The sequence below is a fragment of the Loxodonta africana genome, chromosome 11 (assembly GCF_030014295.1).
Source record: "Loxodonta africana isolate mLoxAfr1 chromosome 11, mLoxAfr1.hap2, whole genome shotgun sequence".
In the NCBI taxonomy this organism is placed as follows: Eukaryota; Metazoa; Chordata; class Mammalia; order Proboscidea; family Elephantidae; genus Loxodonta; species Loxodonta africana.
The window spans coordinates 2629889-2647051 of NC_087352.1; the positions used below are offsets into that span (position 1 = coordinate 2629889).

The window sequence follows — 17163 nt, forward strand, 5'->3', positions numbered from 1 at the left end:
TCCATCCATCCATCCATCCACTCACCCTACTCTATTTCCTAACAGTGGTTCCTAACCTCTCTGTGCCGCAGCTGCCTCATCTGTAATCTAAAACCAAACCCATCACTGTTGAGTCGATTCCGACTCATAGCAACCCTATACGGCAGAGGTGAACTGCCCCATATGGTTTCCAAGGAACACCTGGTGGATTCCAACTGCTGACCCTTTGGTTAGCAGCCGTAACTCTTAACTGCTGTGCCACCAGGGTTTCCACTGTAATCCACGGATGATAAATGTCTTTATCTGGTCATTTTCCGAGGGTTAAATGGATCAGTACATGTAAAGTACTTCTACCACTGCCTGTACATAGCAAGCTCTCAATGATGCCCGCTATTTTATTAACTCATTAATTCATTCATACAACAAATATTTATTGAGTGGCTACTATCCACTCAGTTACTTAAGCCATAAACTTAGGCATCTTTCTCAACTTCTTTCTTTTCTTCAACGTTCATTTCTAATCTTTCGGCAAGTCCTGCCAGCTCCACCTCCAAAATCTATTTCTATTATATTCACTTCTCCCCCTCCACTGCTCCCAACCCAGTCCAGTCTCTGTCCTCTCTAGTCTGGACCATCACAACAACCCCTTCCCTGGTCTCTCTGTTCCTGTCCCTTCCCCAACCACCTGCTCCCCACATGCAACCAGAGGGAGCCTGTGAACTCCTCAGACAGATATGGCCTTCCTCAGCTCAGGGCCCTCTTCCCCAGCTACACCTGACTCTAGGCAAGAGTCAAAACCCTCACCATGGCCTCCAAGGCCCTAGTGATCTCTCAGACCTCATGCTTTTCCCCTCCCCATCACTTCCTCCACTCCAGCCAGTCTGATTTCCTTTTGTCTCTTGAGCTCACCAACTTCATTTCCATGTCAAGGCCTCCACATTTGCTGTTCCTTCTGCCTGGAATACCCTTCAGCCTTAACTGGCTCCATCTTACCATTCAGCTCAAATGCTCCTTCTTCCCTGGCCACTCAGTCTCGAGGCCTCCCCTTCTAAAGTCACACCTCACACTATCCAAACTCCTGTTCACATCTGAGACCAGGAGGTCTTGGTTGCCACTGTCTCCAGCATCCAAAATCGTCTCCAGCATATCAGTGGGCACCCAATAAACACTAGTGACTAAGTGAGTAATCTGGGCACTGGCTGGAGCTGGTGTAAAGCAGAGACTATCAGACATGGTTCCTGCCCTCAGGAATTAACCTTCTGGTGGGAAGGCAGATGTTAACCACACGAATGGCTGTCTAAATAAAAACCATAATAAGGGCTCAGCGGGTAAGTATGGGGAACTTCAATTGCAAGGACATGCATTGTTAACTGTCATAAGCACTCCATGTGATTAACTTCTTCAGTCCTCAGACAATCCTGTGCATTTTATAGAGGAAGAAACTGAGGCTTAGAAGGTGAACCTGCTTGCCCAAGAATGAACGGCTGGTATGTTTCAGCCTTGATGTAGTCAGGGGTGAGCCCAGCCGGGAATTCCCAAACTTGTCTCATGAGAGAAAAGTTGGGGTGATTTGATCCTGTAAAGATTACAGCCTACCACAAGAAAACTTCTAGAGCTAACAGGGGAATTTAACAAATTTGACCTTTCGACAAACAAAAATCAGTTTGGGTTTCTGTACACCAGTGATGAGAAATGAAAGAGAAATTAGGGAAGCAATTCCATTTACAATAGCATCTACGATAATAAAATACCTAGGAATAAATCTAACCAGGAACACAAAGGACTTATGCAATGAAAATTATAAAGCACTGCTGGAAGAGATTAAGGAAAATTGAAATAAATGGAAAGATGTCCCATGTTCATGGACTGGAAGATTTAATATCACTAAGATGTCAATACCACCCAAAGCAATCTATAGATTCAGTGCAATTCCCATCAAGTACCCAAATGGTGTTCTTTACAGAAATGGAAAAACCAAATCTCTACTTGCTATGGAATAGCTAAAGCAATGTTGTAAGAGAAGAACAGCTCTTGGCCGCATCTACTGCAAAAATGAAGACCATTCTCAGCAACCAGACTGTCAACATTCCAGAAAATGTCAACAAGAAAATGTCGACACCACTTTTAAGGGATGTGCAGTTATTGTGAAGGGTTCCAGAGGAACCCCGCGGAGGAACTTTGATCACATCCTTGTAGAACTCAGTCTCCTTGGAAAGAGAAAGAGGAGGCTTCGCCTTGACAAATGGTGGGAAAATAGAAAGGCACTGGCTACAGTTCACACTATCTGTAGTCACATACAGAACACAGTCAAGGATGTTACACTGGGATTCCATTACAAGATGAGGTCTGTGTATACTCTCTTCCCCCGTCAATGTCATTATTCAGGAGAGTGAGTCTCTTGTTGAAATCTGAAACTTCTTGGGTAAAAAATACATCCGTAGGGTCCGGATGAGGCCAGGTGCTGCTTGTTCAGTATCTCAAGCTCAGCAAGATGAGATAATTCTTGAAGGGAATTCATACTGAACTCGCATCAAATTCCGCTGCTTTAATTCGGCAGACCGCGACAGTTAAAAGCAAGGATGTCTGAAAATGTTGGGATGGTATCGATGTCTCTAAAAAGGAGGCATTCAACAGGCTGAGGAGTACAATCTAAGAGCGGTCCAGCTTCAGAAACGAGGCTGGATGATTCCTGAGACCTATGGGAAGTATTTTAAGATGCAATAAAACTCAACTATTCAAAAAAAAGAAAAGAAACAAGAAACAGAAGAACAAAGTAGGAGGACTCACACTTCCTGGTTTTAAATATATATTACATAGCTGCGGTAATCAAAACAGCCTGGAACTGGTGTAACAGTAGATACACAGAGCAATGGACTATAACTGAAAGTCCAGAAATAAACACACACATCTATGGTCACCTGATTTTTAACCAGGGTGCTAAGTCCATTTCATGGGGAAAGAAAAGTCTCTTTAATAGATGGTGTTGGGAAAACTGGATGTCCACATGCAGAAAAAAAAAAAAAAATGTCTCACACCATACACAAAAACAAATTCAAAATGGATTAAGGATCTAAATGTGCAAACTAAAACCATAAAATTCTCAGAAGAATAAGCAGGGACAAGGCTGTCAGGCCCAGCTTTCAACAGTGGATTATCTAATGACAAAAGCACAAACAGCAAAAGACAAAATAAATAAATGGAACCTCGTAAAAACTGAAAGCTTTTGCTCATCAAAAGGCTTTACCAAAAAAGTGAAAAGACAAGCTACCAACTAAGAATATCTTTGGAAGCCGTATATCCAATAAGAATCTAATAACCATAAAATATATAAAACCTCAACAACTTAACAACAAAAAGACAACCCAATCATAAAATGGCCAAAGGACTTTAACAGAAATTTCACCAAAGAGGGCATTCAAATGGCCACCAAACACATGAAAAGATGCTCAGTGTCACTAGCCATTGGAAAGCCGCACCTCAAAACCACAATGAGATATCGTTTCACTTCTACTAGGATGGCTTTAAAAAAAAAAATGTTGACAAGGATGTGGGGAAATTGCAACCCTTATCCATTGCTGGTGGGAAAGCAAAATGGTGCAGCGGTTATAGAAAGTCGTATGGCAGTTCTTCAAAGAACTCGAAATAGAACTACCACAAGATGCAGCAATTCCACTGCTAGGTACACACCCCAAAGACTTGAAAACAGAGACTCAGAGACTTGTACAGCAATATTCATTGCAGCACTATTCACAAGTCAAAAGGTGGAAACAACCTAAATGCTCATCAGCGAAGGAATGGATCGACAAAACGTGGTACATACGTTCAAGGGAGTCCTACTCAGTCTATAGGAGAAACAAAGGAAGTCTTGATCCATGCTACAATACGGATGGCGCTAGAAGACATGATGCTGAGTCAAGGAAGTTAATCACAAAAGGACGAATACTGTATGACCTCACTTATACAAAAAGACAAGAAAAGGGAGACGTATAGAGACCAAAGTTTATTAGTGGCTACCAGGGGTGGAAAGGACAGGGCAAAAGGGGGTTAACGGTGATGAAAAAAATCACATTTTAAGGGAAGCGCTGAACAGCCGATTACTGTAATTGCCGTCAACAAGTTGTACACGAGTAAAAAGTTGAAGTGGCAAAAGTTGCATGATATATTTATAACAATGAAAAAAAAAAAGAGTAACTGCTGAGCTGAGGCTGCTTATGTACAACCAAAACCTCACAGGATTCGGTTCTTTGGTTTGGAGGTTTAGTGTCATGGTTTCGTGGGACATCTCAGTTAACTGGTCTAATAACATATTTAGTGCTTCTGTTCTACATCCCGGAAACCCTGGTGGCGTAGTGGTTAAGTGCTACGGCTGCTAACCAAGAGGTCGGCAGTTCAAATCTGCCAGGTGCTCCTTGGAAACTCTATGGGGCAGTTCTACTCTGTCCTATAGGGTTGCTATCAGTCGGAATCGACTCGACGGCCGTGGGTTTTTGGGTGGGTTCTACATCCTAGTTCATTGTATAGCGTCTGGGGTCTTAAAAGCTCACAAATAGCCATCCAAGGCACAACTGGTCTCTATTCATCTGGAGCAACAGAGGAAGGAGAGTCAGGCAGGAACAGGAGGAGGATACGGAATGTGTGGCTAATTGCCTCCATGAACAACTGCCTCCTCTGCCCTGAGACCAGAAGAACTGGATGGTGCCCAGCTACCACTACTGAACATTTTGCGCAAAGATTCCATAGCAGAAGCCTGATCAAGGGCGGGCGGAGGGAGGGGGAATATAGAACGGAATTCCAAATCCTCATGGAGTCCAGACCTTCTGGAGCCATGGAGGCTGGATGAACCCCTGAAACTAGTGTCCTGTGATAATCTTTAAATCTTAAACCAAAAATATCCCCTGTAGTCTTTTTAAAACCAAGCAACGGTTTTGCTTAATTAGTAAAAAAAAAAAAAAAAAAGTCTGCCTTGAGAATTATGCTCTTTTAAGAACTACCTATATGGGATCATTGTGACAAAAACAACTTAAGATTAGATAGGAACCTTAAGGGGCAGTGAGTTTATGTTAATGGGGGAGGAGCAACTCAAGAAAAGGAGGATGAGAATGGTTGCACAACTAGAAGAATGTAATCAATGTCACTGAATTGTACACATAGAAACCTTGGTATTTGTTTTGCTGTGTATATTCTCAACAAGAAAAAAATGTAAGCAAGACTTCAACTCACTTACTTTGGACATATCACCAGGAAAGATCAATCGCTGGAAAAGGCCATCATGCTTGGTAAAGTAGAGGGTCAGTGCAAATGAGGGAAACCTTCCCTGAGACGGACTAACACAACAGCTCCAACAATGGACTCAAACGCACCAACAACCATGAAGATGGTGCAGGACCGGGCGACGGTTCATATGCTTCGTTTTGTTATCCATAAGGCTGTCGTGAGTTGGAGTCAACTCAGTGTCAACTAACAGCAAGTAAGGTAACTTTTACAACAATTTGGCCTTGCTGGGACATCAAAGCATGTGGTCCGTGACCTGGACTCATTAACTGGATAGAGAACGTTTTGGGTGTTGTTGAACAACGCCACAAGCTGTGTGGTAGGTAATCACAGTAGGACCATGTGTTGGTCCACGATGGTCCATGAATGTTCAAAAATTGGTGCTTCATCACAAACACTCTGAGGGACACTGCTCTATTGTATATGAATAAAACAGAGCAGCCACTGGTCCAGAAAACCATAAACCTTACTAATTTGTCAATACCCAAAACTCACTGCTCTCAAGTTTATCCTGGCTCCTTGCAACCCTAGAGGACAGAGTAGAATGCCCCGTAAGGTTTCCAACACTCCTACAGGGTGGTTGGCGCATTTGAAACGCTGACCATTTGGTTAGCAGCTGAGTGCTTTAACCACTGTGCCACCAAAAACAAAAAAAAAACCCTTTGCCGTTGAGTCAATTCCGACTCATAGGGATCCTAGAGGACAGACCAGAACTGTCTCATAGGGTTTCCAAGAAGCAGCTGCTACATTTGAACTGCTGACCTTTTGGTTAGCACCCGTAACACTAACCACAGGGCCACCAGGGCTCCTTAATTTGTCAACAACCATTCCAAAATAAATCAACTTTTCCATGAGGGGGAAAAAAAAAGATTACAGCCTAGGAAACCCTGTGGGGCAATTCTACCCTGTTACATGGGGTTGCTATTAGTCGAATTGCTCAATGGCATACAAACTTGTCTCGCTTGCCACTAAGCCTTTGTACACGCTGTTCCTTCTGCCCTGATGATTCCTTTCTCTTCTTTGTCAGGGAAATTCTTCAACCTTCAAGGCTCAGCTTACACATGCCCTCCCTCCTGGGTACTCCCTCCCTTCCCTGGTACCCCAGGCTGAGCCAGTGCCCTTCTCTGGGTACCCCCGGCCCCACAGAAGGTACCCACCACAGCCCTGACCACTCTGTCACCACTCTGCCTGTGTGTCCCCATCACGGCCCTGACCACTCTGCCTGTGCGTCCCCATCACGGCCCTGACCACTCTGCCTGTGCGTCCCCATCACGGCCCTGACCACTCTGCCTGTGCGTCCCCATCACGGCCCTGACCACTCTGCCTGTGCGTCCCCATCACGGCCCTGACCACTCTGCCTGTGCGTCCCCATCACGGCCCTGACCACTCTGCCTGTGCGTCCCCATCACGGCCCTGACCACTCTGCCTGTGCGTCCCCATCACGGCCCTGACCACTCTGCCTGTGCGTCCCCATCACGGCCCTGACCACTCTGCCTGTGCGTCCCCATCACGGCCCTGACCACTCTGCCTGTGCGTCCCCATCACGGCCCTGACCACTCTGCCTGTGCGTCCCCATCACGGCCCTGACCACTCTGCCTGTGCGTCCCCATCACGGCCCTGACCACTCTGCCTGTGCGTCCCCATCACGGCCCTGACCCTCTGCCTGTGCGTCCCCATCACGGCCCTGACCACTCTGCCTGTGAGTCCCCATCACGGCCCTGACCACTCTGCCTGTGCGTCCCCATCACGGCCCTGACCACTCTGCCTGTGTGTCCCCATCATGACCATGACCCTCTGCCCTGTGCCTCCCCCATCACGACCCTGACCCTCTGCCCTGTGCCTCCCCCATCACGACCCTGACCCTCTGCCCTGTGCCTCCCCCATCACAGCCCTGACCCTCTGCCCTGTGCTTCCCCATCACAGCCCTGACCACTCTGCCTGGGTGTCCCCATCACAGCCCTGACCCTCTGCCCTGTGCCTCCCCCATCATGACCCTGACCCTCTGCCCTGTGCTTCCCCATCACAGCCCTGACTCTCTGCCCTGTGCTTCCCCATCACAGCCCTGACCCTCTGCCCTGTGCTTCCCCATCACAGCCCTGACCACTCTGGGCTGTCACTGTAGATGACTTGTCCATCTTCCCCACAGGCCCATGAGCTCCCTGATGGCAAGCCTTGGTGCTGACTGCTCCATCCCCAACATTGCTCAGACCAGGCTCAGGATAGGCATTCATGCAACACGTGAAAAATGAGCTTGCAGAATAAAATAAATGGATAATAAACGAAATAAATGGTGACCCGACCCACCACTGCTCCTGCCTAGTCCATCACAGCGGCCTCTTCTCTGGTCTCTCTGCTCCTGTCCCTGCCCCTTGAGTCCACTCTCCACACAGCAGAGGGAGCTCTGGGTCAGACTAGGCCCAACTGGCTGCACCTTGTTGTTGTTGTTGTTTGGTGCCGTGGAGTCAGCTGCAACTCATCGAGACCCCATGTACAACAGAACAAAACACCGCCTGGTCCTGCACCATCCTCACGTTCATTGTTATGCTTGAGCCCATTGTTGCAGCCACTGTGCCAATCCATCTTGTCCAGGGTCTTCCTCTTTTCTGCTGACCCTCTACTTTCCAAGCATGATGTCCTTCTCCAGGGAATGATCCCCCCTGTACCTTGCTACAAGTAAATGCCCAGGGCTGGTCCCTTCTGCCCTCACCACCCTCTCATTCACTCTCCTCCGTCGCTGTCCCAAGCCCAAAAGGTTCTTCCTCCAGCTGTCTGCCAAGCTCCCTCACCTCTTCCAGGTCTCTGCTCAGTGGATACATCACAGAGCTGCCTCCACTCTCCTTCCATCTAAGTCACCCCTCCACTCTCCTGGACCCCCTTTCCTGCTTTAGTTCTCCTCACTAGGTCCCCTCGCTCACCTTGTGCTCTGCGCAGATCTGGATGGCACTGGGTGCCATATGCCCACCTGACATTCCGTATTTCCCCTTAATCCGTGTCCTTCACCCCCACCAAGATGTGAGCTCTGTGAGGCAAGGATTTTTATCTGTCTTGTTCCCAGCTGCACCCACATCACCTAGAATGGGGCCTGGCACACAGTGGGTGCCCCAGGAGCCCTTGCTGTTACTTACTGACTGAATGAATGCGTGACCGCCCCCTCAACACACACACCTCACAGAACCTGGATTCCAGCAGGCAGCTCATCACTCGCTGGCCTCTCAGTGGCCTGGACCCCAAAGGCCAACGGGTTTCCAGTCTCAGTACTGCCACTTCCTCCCGGTGTGGGCTTGAGCAGGGGTCTTACCCCTTCTGGGCCTCAGTTTTCTCTTGCGTATAATGGGAGTGATAGCAGTGCCCATCGGGTAGGTTGGCTGTGCAGAGGGCAGTGAGGCGAAACTTGGAAAGGCCGGCACATAGAAGGTGCTCAGGTTTCCTTATGAGCGTTTCCCCCCGGCAGCCTCTCCTGTCCACTAAAACGGAGTGTACAGACCCGCTGCCATCCCCACATACCTCCGTCTGATACGCTATGCTATCCCTGCCAGGTACCACACCAAACCCTCAGCCTGGTGTTAGGAGCCTCCACAAACACACCCCAAATTCCAGTCATTCACTCCATAAACACATACCAAACACCTACCCTGTGCCAGGCACTGTTGTTATTCTGTGCCGTTGAGTCGATTCCGACTCATAGTGACCCTACAGGACAGAGTAGAACTGCCCCATGCGGTTTCTAAGGAGCAGCTGGTGGATTCAAACTGCCGACCTTCTGATTAGCAGCCAAGCTGTCTTAACCACTGTACCACCAGGCTCCTACAGCCCCAAAAGTGAGCATAACAGACAAACTTCCCGCTTGCAGGGAGCTGACGTTCTGGCCCGGGAACACAAACATAAACAAGGATGATAATGTCAGACCCTGGTCTGTGCAACAAGGCAGTGCCGCTCAGCATGGCCCACGGACGGGCAGCACGGAGTTCCCTGGGAAGTCACCAGGAGTGCAGATGCTGACTCCTGAGTCACAGAACCACGGGCTGGGTCCAGGACACCTGATGCGTGTTCCAGTTTGAGAACCACGGAGATAGAGCACGCAGGAACTGAGCATGGGATGGTGCCTTTAGTGAGAGAGTCAGCAAAGGCGTCGCTGAGCAGGGCACAGTTGAGCTGAGCCCCAGAGGACAAAGAACCAACCCACCAAAGGGCGGGAGAAAACTGTTTCAGGCTGCAGGACCAGGAAGTCTAGGGGCAGGGCTGAGCTCGGCGGGTCTAAGGAAGAGTAGTAGCCAGTGGGGCTGCAAAGGAAAGCACGGCCCATCCGCAGGCCTTGCCAGCCCCGGTCAGTCGTCTGGGCTTCACTTGAGGGCACCGGTGAGCTACGGAAGGATTCTAAAAAAAACCCCCTCTCTTGCCTCATCTTCTCACCTCCCTAGCCTGAAATGGTGACCCTCTTCCATCTCCTCTGCCCTCCTGCAGCCACAGGGCTAGGGGCAGGAAGCCTAAGGGCAGCTTCAACACTCTCAGACCCGGCAGGGCCCTCACCTCCAGCTCCTTGGCAGGGCAAAGAGGAAGTGCCCGAGGGCGGGCACAGCCCTAGGGCTGCCCAACACCAGCCAGCTGGGGCAGACGGAAGGGAGGAGTCACAGTGGCTGGGAGACCGTTATAGGGGGTGGCAACTCAGAAGAGAATGGGGTCCCAGCCATCGCTAACACCCCGCCTCCAGCCTCCTTAGACATGCTTCTAGCCTGAGGGGCAGATGCTGGCTCAGGTGTGTGAAAGGGGAACTCAGAGAGGGTCACACACAGCCAGTGCACAGGCAAACTGCGTTCCCCTACAGTTGCAGGGAGACACACGGGCAGCTGCAGAGAAGCACACAGAGAACCACAGAGTCCTGGATAAATCACAATCACACAGTCACAAAGAGGGCCACACACGGCAGTCACAAACAGCCACAGCCAACACATACACCGTCCCAGGTAAACTGAATCAGACGTTCAGCCGACACGTGCTGGCCGAGTGCCCCTCTGTCCCCCTCATGGTCTTCACCATCCGCCGGAGAAGACAAAGCAAAAGGCTGCTGTAAAGTGGCAGAGGATGAAGGTGTGTCGGCTGCTGTCACTACGATGCTCTCACGTAGCCGTGACGGACTCAGGAGTAACAGCCTCCGCACACTTGGCTAACACAGTGGACGGGTACAGGAAGTAATCCATGGGACATGCTTTACGGACCGGAGCAGGGGAAGAACGTCAGTTACTATCACTGCCTCCAGAGAGCCAAGAATACACCCCAGGTCTCAGGGGGAGGTTCCCAGGCCCACAGAGAGCCGCAGGGGTCTCTCTTTGCTGACATTCTTCACACACACAAAGCCATGGAGGGTCCCAGCTGCATACACTGGGGCCTGGACACACACAATAATGTCACGGGAACTTTCTCGCACACAGAGATGGAATCTGAAATAAATTATAGACATAACTGCAGAGGAGCAAGCCATAGACAGGTCAGAGGTAAATCACAGGCACAGAGGGGCCCTGGTGGCGCAGTGGTTAAGAGCTCAGCTGCTAACCAAAAGGTCAGCAGTTGGAATCCACCAGCCGCTCCTTGGAAGCCCTATGGGGCAGTTCTGCTCTGCCCTATAGGGTCACTATGAGTTGGAATCAACTCAACAGCAAAGAGTTGGTTTTTTTTTTTTGGTTTTATAGGCACAGAGGGTCATGGCGGCACACACGCTACAACGTCACACTCGGACACACAGGCAATTTATAGTGGCGTGGAGCCACACACACAAACGCAGCCAAAGAGGATCACAGCTGCAGCACACTTGGAGCCTCAGACACACACAGGCACACTACAAAGTCACAATCAGACACACAGGGAATGTATATTTGCACACGCAGCCACAGATGGAATGAGCTGCATTATACACACATACAACTATAGAGGGTCACAGCCACCAATGTGTACACACCACCAAGAAACAACCAGACGTATGGGAACGTAACCCTCACACAGATGTGAGTAATCAGAGGGAAAGTACAGCCACACACAGAGCCCAGACACACACTGACTACAAAGGCACAGACAGGCACACACAGGTAACTCACAGTAACACACGAAGCCACAGATGGCACTGGGGGTAAAGTACACACAAACCGCCAGAGGCTCGCAGCTGCTTGTACACCAGGAGCCCCAGACACGTGTACGCACACTTCCAAGGCACATTCAGAGTCGGAAACACTTGCAAGCAGGGCGAAGGATCGATTCCGCTCATACAGGACCCCGAGGGTCTCAGGCACGCGGTCCTCGGGCCACGCAGAAGCCCCCATCCCCGAGCAACTCGGCGATTCAAGACAGACAGGGACGGGGAGGGGGGTAGCCGGGGAAGGGCTGCTGGGGGGCCTGGCCAGGTCTCCGCGGCCCGTGAGCCCGGCCCGCCGGGGGCTCGCCTCCGCCCCCCACGCATCCTTGGCCCAGAGGCCGCGGTCCGCATCGCGCCCACCCCTCGCCTCCCCGGCCGGGGTCAGCCAGGCCCGGGGGCCCTTCCCGCGGGCCGTGCTCCTAGCGAGATGCGCCCCCGAGCCCCCAGGCAAACCCCCGCAAAGCGCCTAGTGGCGAGCCAGACCTGCGCGCTCTCCCCGCGGTCCGCAGTCGCCCCGACCGGCACCTCTTACCCCCCAGACCACCGTGCCACCACCCTGCGCCCCCGCCCTCCCCAGCTGCCCCGGCCTGGCCCCACGTGCGCCAGCTCGCAGACCCCGTCCCCGGGCGCGCCCCCGGCCGCCCCAGCCCCCTCCCCCGGCCTCCGGTCCTTACTCGAACATGGATGCGGCGCGGCGGGCGCGCCCAGCCGTAGGGCAGGGCCGGGCGGACTGCGCGGGGCTGGGCCGAGCTGGGCGTCCCCGCGGGGCACCGGCCTGGCCGTCCTCGGCCGCCGCCCCCACCCGACCCCGCCGCCCGCACAAAGGGCCGGCGCCTCCGGAGGCCGCCGCAGCGTCAGCGCACCCTTCCCGCCCCCGCCTCGCCGCGTCACGGCACCGCCCCCAGCCCGGGAGGAGGAGGAGGAGAGGGCCGGGGCAGGGGAGGGCGGCCGGGGCGCGGCGACGCCTAGAGGCCGGGGGAGGTGGGCAGAGGGCCCGGGATCCCAAGAGCCGGGGGCGGCCGGAGGAGGGACGGAGACAGGGGTGGAGCGAGAGTGAGCGGGACCGGGACCTGGGGTGCAGGCCGTGGGGCGCAGGGAGAGAGCGCCCGAGAGAGGGCTGGAGGGGCGGCTGGACGGGAGGGAGGGAAGAAGGGAAGGGAATGAGAGACAGAGGCAAAGACTCAGAGGAGAGAGAAATGAACCGGGGAAGAGGGAAAGAGATCAAGAGAACAGCAGAGACAGGGAGAAGGGGACAGACAGCCTTTCCTTAAAAACCACCACCGCTACCAAACACGGTGATGGCAGCAGCTGCCTTGGCACAGGCCGGGAGTCCTCTCCTCTGGTACCCACCAAGGGGTCTCCGACTCCAAATATCCCCCTGGCCAGGGGCTCCCAGCCCTCCCAGGGAGGAACCTGTGAGGTGGGGGTAGGTGGGGGTGGAATGGAGGTAGGCGGGGAAAGGGGCGGGCCCGTCCGTTCCTGTCCCTCCCTCCCTCTCTCTCCCCTACTTCAGAGCCCCAGTTCCTGGCCCCGTGAGGTCCCAGTTCCTAGGTCTCCAGGGACTGCAATTTCCTCCTGTCCGCTCAGCCAGACCCTGGGCTGTTATCCATGCTGTGACCTTGGACAAGTCAGCCCAGCCCTGGGAATCCCGCAAACTCTGTGCTAAGATGGTTTTTCTAAGACAGAAGGGCAGAGGAAGGTGTGGTCGGCTGTCTTACAGACAAGGAAGCTTGGCCTCAGAGATGAGAAGTGACTTGCCCAAGGTCACCCAGCAGGCAGGCTGCAGAGTTGGGCCCTAAACCTGTGCCTGGCAGCTCTCTGCATTCACTGCTGAGCCTGCTTGTGCCCTGGACCCCTTCCTGCTGGAAAACACAAAGATGCAAATCCCACCTCACAGCTCCTGGCTCCCCACAGGGAGCACCCCAACCCCAATACAGGGACTTGTGCCCCACTCCTCCTCTGGGGCAGACTGTCCCTATCTCTACTGAGAAAAACTCTGTTCCCCAGCTCGGCCCCTAAAAAAAAAACCCCACTTCTCCATTTTGGTCAGTAGCTGTTACGACCTTCCTGCTTCTCAAGTCCCAAACTTCAGAGTCCCCCTTCACCCTCTCTTTCCCTCACACCAATATCCAATCTGTCAGCAAACCCTGGAGGCTCCACCTACAACATCTAACCAGGATCTAAATTCCCCTTCCCACCACTGCCCCACCCTGGTCCAGCCTTCATCCCACCACCACCACCACTATCAAAGCAGCCTCCTGCCTGGTCTCTCTGTTCCTGCTCCTGTCCCTGCCCCAAGAGTTCGCTCCTCACGCATAGAGCCTGTGAACTTCTGAGTCAGATCAGGGGTCTCCTGGGCTCCAAGCATTCCTCCGGCTGCACCTCACTCCAGGTAAAAGCCCCAGCACCCACCATAGCCCCCAAGGCCATACCTATCTGGCCCCTGTCACGTCTCTGGCCTCCACCTCCCCCCAAGTCCCCCTAAGACGCCGGGTACACTCCTGCCCCTAGGCCTTTGCACTTGCCTGTCCCTTGCCCCAGATCATCCCAGGGCCGTCCCTCACCCTCAGGCCTCAGAGGGCCCCTCCTTCCACCGGCTCCCTCTGACCCAATGCTCTCTTTCTCCGTATTTCTCTTTGCCTGTTCTTCTTTTGAAATGCTTTTACATTTTTAATTACCGGAGTGTTTCTTTTAAATAGGAAAAAAAAACATAATGCTCGTCTATGTCCCCCAGTGCCCATGTGTAGTAGGTAAGGGCATTTTGTCATTTTTTACTCCAGAGCTCATGCTTTTAAAGAAATCAACTATTACAGCCAAAATCCCAGCTGCCATTCCTCCTCTCGGACCCTGCCCCCCAGGGTCCCCAGAGCCCCGGTCTTTCCCGTGCACATTCCTATCCTTTTCTACCTCAGAGCCCATTCACCAACAATGCATCCTATTGTTCGAGGTCCTTTAAAAAGATACACAACCGCCTCCTACGGTAACCTTTTGCAACTTACTTTTTTCGTCATTGTTTCCAAGATTTCTCCATGTCAATACACAGAGATCTGCTTCATAAACTTTAACTCTTATTCCATTGTTGGAAGAAACCACAGTGGATTTATCTACTCAGGGACAATGTAATTCTCCGCTCTTTCCCCCTGGGGCCTTGAACCTTCCAGCCCTGTCTCCTTGGCTCAAGGGAGCATTTCTTTCCAGAAGTTCTGATTAAACTTTTTGGTATTTTGCCCCTAAGCCGTGGCAGGAAATCCGTTTTTCATGGGCCCCCAGCACACACTTAGACACACATGTAACACCACAGAAGTTGCAGGAAATCGCCCTGACTCTCACTATGCTTCACACACTCTTGTTATTTTCAGTTCTATCCTATTTCAGTTTTGAAAAAAGAGTGCGATCACAGCCCATGACATTGGTTTTGCGGCTCACACAGGGGTCACAACCCACAGTTTGAAAAACACTGCGTGAGTCAAAGGCAGTGGTCACCTCCAGTCTTGATAGACAGCGCTCAACTGAGCTCATGGTGGTTCCAACACGCACTCCCAGTTGCTTGTTGTTTGTGCATCTATCGCATGGCTTCCAGGCAGGCCCCTGTGGGGCAAGGCCACCCTCTAACTGACCTGCAGCCCCCCACCTGGACAGACAGCCCCAGGGAACCCCCTCCCAGGCATGAGTCCCAGAGAGAGAACCCGTTTCCCGTCCCGCTACCAGGGTCTGACCTGTCCTGGGCCAGACTCCCCAGATCTGCCATCCTTAGTCGCTGCAGGTTCTGGGGATCTGGGGTGCAGGGGGGTGACTCCTCATCACTGGATGGGGTTATGAGAATGGAAGGCACCTCCAGGGGCTTCCAGGGCTCAGGGACCAAACCCTGGTCCCTGCCACCCTGTGGCTGCTGCTTCTGCCACTTGGCTGGGGGGACAGGCGAACCCTGGGCATCTTCCTGGCCCAATGGGGACATCCAAGGCAGCAGGGGCAGGAGCTCGGCCATGGGGAGAGCTCTGCCTGCCCCGTCGGGGTCCGTGGTCTGCAGCGTGGTCTCTGAGGGAGAGAAAAAAGAGGTGAAGGGGTGGCTCCTGTCCAAGCCCTGGCCCTTCCCACTTTGACCCTGCTCCTCCCAGAAGAAGAGAGACACACCAGGGTTAAGTGCACAATGTGGGGGTCACAGAGATCTGGGTGGAATTCCCACCTCTGCCAACATCCTGCCTTTGTGACCCTTAGGCTCCGCTTCCTCTTCTGGCAACTGGCCATCCTGACATGGAACAACCTAGGGTGGCTGGGCAGTGTTAGGGAGCTCCCACAGGCAGAGCAGCTAGCACAGCACCCGTACCCAGCAAGCATTCCCTTGCGTCTGTTCATGCCTCGGGGCTGGTTTGTTTTTTTCTGAGCAGCCATCAAGCCCCCAACTCCATCTCCCTTCCACAAAGAGCAGGAAGGAGCCAGGCCTGAGCGGGTCCCAGGGGCTGGTCGAGGCATGAGGAGAGGCAGAATTCAGGATTTCCCTTTCTTGTTTGCTCAGCAATTGCCCCTCCCAAAGCAAACAAAGGGAGGGTGACCTGTCTGCAGCCTCCTCAGCCTGGGAGGAAGCCAGGCCAGTTCCTGTGGCTGTCTCTGTGATACTGGAGGCTGCCTAGATCTGGGGAGGCCAGATTAGAGTCTGTCCTCAAAGCTGAACACAGCAAGGACTTCTTGATACTTAGCTGCCTTGGGAATAGGACAGAAGGACCTGTAGGACCCAGAGAGGGTCTTCTCTGGTTTAGGGAGGGCCCCGGACCCCAGGGCCTTTCCCAGGCACCCTAATATTCCTACCTTTTGGGTTCCTCTTCCTTCTTTCACAGGGTTTGGGCTTCCGGGGTAGGAGTCGATGTGCCCTCCTGCCAGGAGTCCTGGCTGGACTGGAAATCATGACCTTCAGGCCGGAACAGCATGTCTGGCTGGAGTCTTGTTACCCTCTGGGCAGCTGTTCCTGGGAGAAAGACAACAGTGTGGGGGTGGGGTGGAGCTGCTCACACCATGGAGAGGAGTGAAGTGGGACCATCTCTCCCTTCCTTTCTTGACTCACTCTCGGGCTTCACTGGCCTGTCACCCATGGTGGCCTGCAGCCCGACACATGTAGCTTCTGTGCCCACCGCTCTCCAGAACTCTCCTCCAAGTTCAGAGAAAACCCTGGGGGGCCAAACCCAAGACATTTTCCAGTCCTCACCTTCCCTCGCCTCTCGGCAGCCCTGGACCTGGGAGACCCCTGTCTCCTTCTGAAAGGCTTTCTGGGCCTCTGTGATGCCACAATTCCTGGCTCTCCCCACGCCTCACTGATAGCGCCTTCTCACTTTTTTCACAGTGCCCCTTCTCCATTTGGTCTATAAAAGCTGGTATTCCCCCGTTCCCCAAGGCTCAGGTCTAGGCACTCTTATTTTTCATTTTTATTATATAATGATTGGCACATACTAAAGAATTCTGTATTATAGATATGAATTATAAAATATAACACTAAAATGAACCCCATAACCCCCCAGCCAACTTAAGAACCAGTACATTACCAGTGAGTACCCCATGACTGCGTTAGGCCCTCCCCCCATTCCCACCCTTCCTCCCTTCCAGAAGCCTCCACCACTCTTCATTTGACGCTTAACATTCCCTCACATCTTAAGTGGTTTTTTAAATCACATTTGTATGCATCCCTAAACAATATATATTTTTAATTTCTCTTGTTTTTGACCTTTATGAAATGGACTACATTAATCATTAAGCAACTAATACACATACTGTGGAGCCCTGTGGCGCAGTGGTTAAGAGCTTTG

The 17163-nt window shown here is 52.4% G+C and overlaps 1 protein-coding gene and 1 pseudogene across 5 annotated transcripts in view; one reads left to right on the forward strand and one right to left on the reverse strand.

Annotated features, from left to right (window-relative positions):
• Positions 1-14387, reverse strand: part of GRAMD1A (GRAM domain containing 1A) — a 33913-nt gene extending 19526 nt beyond the window's left edge. For 3 of the 5 annotated variants that reach the window (XM_064293569.1, XM_064293570.1, XM_064293568.1), the window contains exon 1: positions 12046-12157. In XM_064293569.1, coding sequence (XP_064149639.1) covers positions 12046-12053 — 8 coding nt within the window. In that variant the 5' untranslated portion in view covers positions 12054-12157. Of the gene's footprint in view, positions 1-12045; positions 12158-14370 lie in introns of those variants that run through there. The other 2 variants (XM_064293571.1, XM_064293567.1) reach the window with 2 other exon arrangements.
• LOC135232752 (large ribosomal subunit protein uL6-like) lies at positions 21-6098 on the forward strand (annotated as a pseudogene).
• Positions 14388-17163: the final 2776 nt, after the last annotated feature.